Raw genomic sequence first — 5,533 nt, 5'->3', positions numbered from 1 at the left:
CCCCCCCCCCAAAAAAACTACTTGTTCTAATCAATTTTGCAGTGTTCTGACAGGCATATAAATATTACCCAGACTATATTATGAACCGCAGTCTCACCGAACACCGTTATAATTCGTTTTGCTTTATTTCACAAAACACTCAACTACCAACTGTAATCTGTAACACCTCACCTTAAATAACCGCGACAAAACCGGCTAAAAAGACCTCAGGAGACGATACTGTGGAATCGCAAATAATTATTCATATCTATAGCTAGTGATGCTGTGCAGCGGCCTTTCCCATTCCAAGTAACGGTGACATATTTATGGCGACCTTTCCTAACGTAATATGCTGTCACAGGACTCTGTCGCGTCCAGATTTCTCATACAATATTTCACACATCCTTATCTTTGTTAGAGATCGTGAACGCCTGTCCTACCGTGTTTTGTAGTCGGTTATTTCTGCTGCTTTGTTCTTCTGCCGGGTTCTGGGTTCTTCTCTGGAACTGGTTTCCACTGGATTCACGGGGAGGGATGGCGATCAGCTGATACCGGCATAAACACTGCCCTTAACAGGAGGTATGACCAACATCTACTCCCGCAGGATCTCTCGCTAACACGAGAGCTTGTGCGTAGATAGCGGATTTCTCGTCAAATAAACGCAGGTAATAAATCAAATATCGATGCATTCTTGTAAAAAAAAAAGCGTACTTTATGAGATGCAGACTTTGTTTACGGTAACTTTGGGGCATATTCCGTGAAAAAGACTGCATTCCTATGAATAATCATACCTCCTTGTAATGCAAAATTTCTTGCAACATCTCATTTGGAAGTGACGATCACCTAAAGGTAATAAACTTCTTTCTTTCTAATCAAATATGAATGTTAACATAGTATCAAAACTAAGACAAAAATTATTTACAATGAAATAAATTAAGAATATTTGATTTTTATTATGAAAGGGTTTGAGTATGGGGAATTATGACATTCATCTCCTTAACAGAAAAACAATTCATCCCTCTATATATAATAGACTCGTCGTCGAGGAGGAACGCTCCCAGCCGGATCCAGCCAGTTGCCTGAATCACCGGCGCCGACTTTGTCCCGTCCGCGTCTGGGTCTTTTGTTCCCAGCACGCTCGGCCTTGTTATGGTCCCCTTCAACCGCTGTTGGCGTCTTTTGTCATCTCAAGACCACTGAAATCTCCTTGCTGAAATAAGTGGATGGTTTTAGAAGACACCGTGACAAAAACGCCCAGGGTTTCCCAGCCTGACTCTGGCATACATGTTACGATTTTTGAACAGATAGCGATATGACTTATGAGATCATATATTATATATGACGAACAAAAAATAAACAGATCGGAACAGCAGTTACAATGTTTGGATAATTTTACATTTAATGAAATAGAAAAGCCAGTGAAATTTTACAATTTAAACACTGGCTGGCGGGATATGTTGTCAGAGATTTCAGGCCGTGCCTTGTTTTGACATAAAAACAGCTGGGACCGTCCACTTCCGGGTTTCCCGGCATGACGCAATACACTATGGCCTCTCCGAGCAGATGTGCGGTGGCGGCTTGTGTTCTTCACTTTCCAAAATTCCAGTCCTAATAGCTGTCGTTTCAGACTGTTGAAACCTTTCCAACCAAGAAAAAAAGAGACAGAATAAATGAGAGAATGACAAACTGCAGTATGTTTTGGAGTGTTTGAAGGCCCTTTTCAAACTTTGCTGCTATCAGAACTGATGACAGAGAGGGAAAAATTCTCCCGCCATAAATTCCTTATTTGGGATTGACACTAATTGTTACCAGGTGTTAGCTTAAGAGCATGCGCACAACGGACCGAACACCCTTGGCCCTCCCCACAAGATTCCCAGTCCAACCTCGTGTGGTGAAACGTTTGACGACTTTTCGTTCGCAGTTCTTCAAGTTTGGTAATTACAGTATACTAAATCTAATGTGTCGAGCATGATTTAAAATATATTCTGTTCCAATATGTTTCATAGGATTGACAACAAGGACGAGCAATATTTCGCCAGTTTCTCTCAGTATATTATAAATCAAGGAGCTTTTCAAGCTCCTTGGTGCTCCTCAGTGGTTTAATCAGTTTGGTGCTACCAGGCCAAATCAAAAGTTATGTCTACTACCGTGACAATCCATCATATCCAGAAGACAAGCTGCTACCTTTTTTTTCCTTTACAAACGTTTGCTTGTTTATTTATAAACCTTTATTTATGATCTATATGTTAGATGTAATAATTCCTTTGTAAGAACCTCTTCCTTGTCTTGTTGTAATGGTTGTAAGTGGGTCATTTTTGGATCATTTTTAAATGTTCTAATAATTAGAGACCCAGAATATTTCATATTGGTAATATTTATGACGTTTATCCACGGATGTGTTTACGTAGCGCTACAGAAGTGTGTTCATAGACAGGAAACTAAAAGAGTATACTCAGTAGTATAAAAGCCTCCTTTTCCCTGATAGCTCCCCAGGCATATAAACCGTTATATTAAACGGATTCACGGTGCTTCACGGGACAGTACTTTGGTCACAGCTTCACACTCACTTTGCCGGTTTGTTTTCGGGAGACCGTCTAGCATCTGTGCGCCTCTTGGGCCAATAAACGCGCTACCGCCGCGTGGTGTCGGATGTCATGAGTGGAAACAAATTGTTAGAGAAACAGACATGGAACCAGTTAAGAAGTTTGTTTGTTTGTCTGTTTGTTTGTTTGTTTGTTTATCAGGAATGTCCATTACTTGAATACATCAAAATATTCTTCCTGGAGTCCTCAATTGCAAGTTCCTGGAACTAATCAACAAACTACCTTTAGACGTAAATTACCGGGTCTTATACGAACAACAAATTTTAGATGCATTATGGACCTTTTTTTTTCTTTCTGTCCGGCCAAGTGGAGTTTGGCACCTCTACGTGAAATCTTCAAAGATGATGGCAACAACGTCAGACCAGGCAGCAGCGCCTCCTGCCGAGAACTATCTGTTCTGTAGCGGCGGGCAGCTGAGGATCATGGAGATCAGGGAGGCTGCCAGTCCGGCGGAGAGGTATGTAGTCATGGTGGGGAAAACAAACAAACAAACAAATAATTAAAACACCCGGCTTCCAACCACCAATGATTAATAGCTCAAGAAATATCTTCAAAGCACCAAGTTGTTAAAGCCAGAAAGGTGTTGAAAGGTAAACTTTTTTTTTACCTCACACTTCTTTTAAGAATACATTTGATTGTTTTCATTCATTCATTCATTCATTTTTCATTCATTCCTTTTTTCCCCAGACAGAAGTGGGAACACTCCCCGCCCATTCCGCACACGATGACGAAGGAAGAATCCAGCCACCCGGTCATGTTTGAGGCTCTGGAGAAGATCACTAAGGAGAACATGAAGGTAAACATGTACTTAGTCTTTTCTTACGATGATTCTGTTTTGAAGTGCGCTGGTTTCCTCATGTGCCTTTATATTCAACTACTGTATCCGACCGTCTCCAAGCAGACCCTATGGTGCCTTAGGGATAGTATCAAAGCTGGTGAATGGGTATATCCGGCACTGTTTGGCTCCTTTTGGCCGGATATTCCCCTTGGCCAGCTTTGATACTATCTCTAATGCACCGTAGGTTGCTTGGAGACTATGTATCCGGTACCTATGCAAACTTCATCATTTGCGCGTTGTCTAACCGTTTCCCTTCAGGAGGACATCATCACTGAAGCTCGGCTGGACTGGTTTACTGACGCAGAGCTTCCCGAGGACCAGCAGGCCCTGTATATGGGCCCGGAGGCGTGTCTGGGGCTCCCCTTCACGGCTCAGGTCTGGCTGCCGGACGATTCCACCGTCACGGTGAAGGTCACCGGGATCATCGACGGGCAGGACGGCGTGGAGAGGCCGGGGACAGGCTGCGGTTTCCAAGGTGAGGTCAGGGTCAGGGTTAACGGGGTCAGACCCGCAACAAAGTGCGGTTTGAAGGTAAGGTTCATGGGGTCGGGAATGGGCAGAACAGTATAATTAATGGAAATAAAACGAAACGAAACGAAACAAATTTAATATCTGCTAGATGCTAGATGCAGATATTTTTTCTAACATTTGACCTCCCCTTCAGTTGAGTACATGGACCATGAGCTGATGCTGCCTGTTGATGACTTCGTGAACGAGCTGGCCAATCCTGATGACGTGGACGAGGCGTGGCTGAGCAGCCCGGCCGCCGTACCCGCTAAGGTACAGGACATTCTAATAAATATGCCATATCATAGCAGGTACTCAAGCAATTGGAAATGACTTTTAAAAAATGTTTAACGTACTCGGGATGTATCTCTCCTCAAAAGCGAAATCACAAGCTTTTATAATGTCCCGGCATCTGAGAGGACGCCCCATACCAAAGCTATGTACTTATTTTCACCTGCGTTGAGTCAGGAAATATGTCTTAGTCGGCAACCCGTACCACAAGACAACCTTCCCAAACACATAAGTACACGATCTACTAACGTAACCGTGTTTCTTCACTTAAATGAGGACGGATGCGAAGGAAGTTGTTACTTCTGTTAATGTTATCATTGCTTTTTTCATGCAGGTGTTTGCCATTGTCCGTGATTTCTATGACAACGCCGTCTTCACAGAAGGGAACATTTTCTTCAGCATCTGGGATGACGTCAGGTATCGGGTATCCGACGTTGGTCAGAAGAAAGAGATGAAAAAGGTATGTTATAGGTTAACCGCAACTTGATTATTCAGTATTTCATTTGCAACCCACCGTCAATATGTTTTGTATATGAAGTCAAACCCCCAAAGCTTATATCGTAGTTCTCAGCATTCCATATTATTGCTAGAATAGTCACTTGTTTCCACTTGTCACCATTGTTATATATACCAAAGTCTTTTATTTTACGTCTGTTTACTATGTATTCTGTAAGACCCATGTTACAATTAGCCCTCCGGGAAGAATTTTCAAATAAACTTTCATATATAAACTCCCTTTTTCTAAACTTTCTTCAACTGATACTTCGTTACCGCAGTTGTATAAATGTCATACTTATACTAAAGCGATTAGCCAAATTATTATAGATAACAAAAAAATTGTTCCTTTGTCGTTGTCTCCCAGTGCCGAGTGGCTGTAAAGAAGGATTACATGAACAATCCTCCAGCCATCAAGAAGATCAAGTCCTTTCCCAAGATGAGCTCCGTAGAGCGGCTGAACTATGTTGTGCTCCCCTACCCTCTGTACCTGGTGAGATGTGGCGTAGAGACAGTATAGTGATTGGAGTAGTGCCTATGGCACTAATGCCTTTGTGTCAAATATACCTGTGTTGTCGTGGTGCAGTTCCTATATGATGTGACAGATGATAGTAAAGTGTTGCATGTGTACATGGTCAGTTTTCAAATGGCATCGTGCGACCACATGTACAATTACGAGGAGGCATGACCCTGACGGGGAGGGGGAACTCTGCCATTTCTTCCTCGGCATCAGGGTCATGCCTCCTCGTAAATTAGAGCTCGCAGACTCGTCGTCCGATCGAATCGCGCCTAATGTGAGGGGGGTATTACAAATCAAGAA

General features: G+C 42.7%; 2 protein-coding genes across 4 annotated transcripts in view; one reads left to right on the top strand and one right to left on the bottom strand.

The window, feature by feature from the left end:
* LOC118427799 (bestrophin-2-like) overlaps positions 1 to 534 on the bottom strand; it is a 24,933-nt gene extending 24,399 nt beyond the window's left edge. For 2 of the 3 annotated variants that reach the window (XM_035837752.1, XM_035837753.1), the window contains exon 1: positions 420 to 534. The gene's annotated coding sequence lies outside the window, so the exon portion shown is untranslated. Of the gene's footprint in view, positions 1 to 171; positions 253 to 419 lie in introns of those variants that run through there. The other variant, XM_035837755.1, reaches the window with a different exon arrangement.
* Positions 535 to 1,804: 1,270 nt separating this feature from the next.
* Positions 1,805 to 5,533, top strand: part of LOC118427813 — a gene marked incomplete at its 5' end in the record, with an annotated part of 12,350 nt that continues 8,621 nt past the window's right edge. The window contains 6 exon segments of the mRNA XM_035837773.1: positions 1,805 to 1,913; positions 2,890 to 3,039; positions 3,270 to 3,378; positions 3,679 to 3,895; positions 4,085 to 4,200; positions 4,553 to 4,678. Coding sequence (XP_035693666.1) covers positions 2,924 to 3,039; positions 3,270 to 3,378; positions 3,679 to 3,895; positions 4,085 to 4,200; positions 4,553 to 4,678 — 684 coding nt within the window.

The sequence above is a fragment of the Branchiostoma floridae genome, chromosome 12, assembly GCF_000003815.2.
Source record: "Branchiostoma floridae strain S238N-H82 chromosome 12, Bfl_VNyyK, whole genome shotgun sequence".
NCBI classification, from domain to species: Eukaryota; Metazoa; Chordata; class Leptocardii; order Amphioxiformes; family Branchiostomatidae; genus Branchiostoma; species Branchiostoma floridae.
This window is presented reverse-complemented; position numbering and strand designations above follow the sequence as displayed.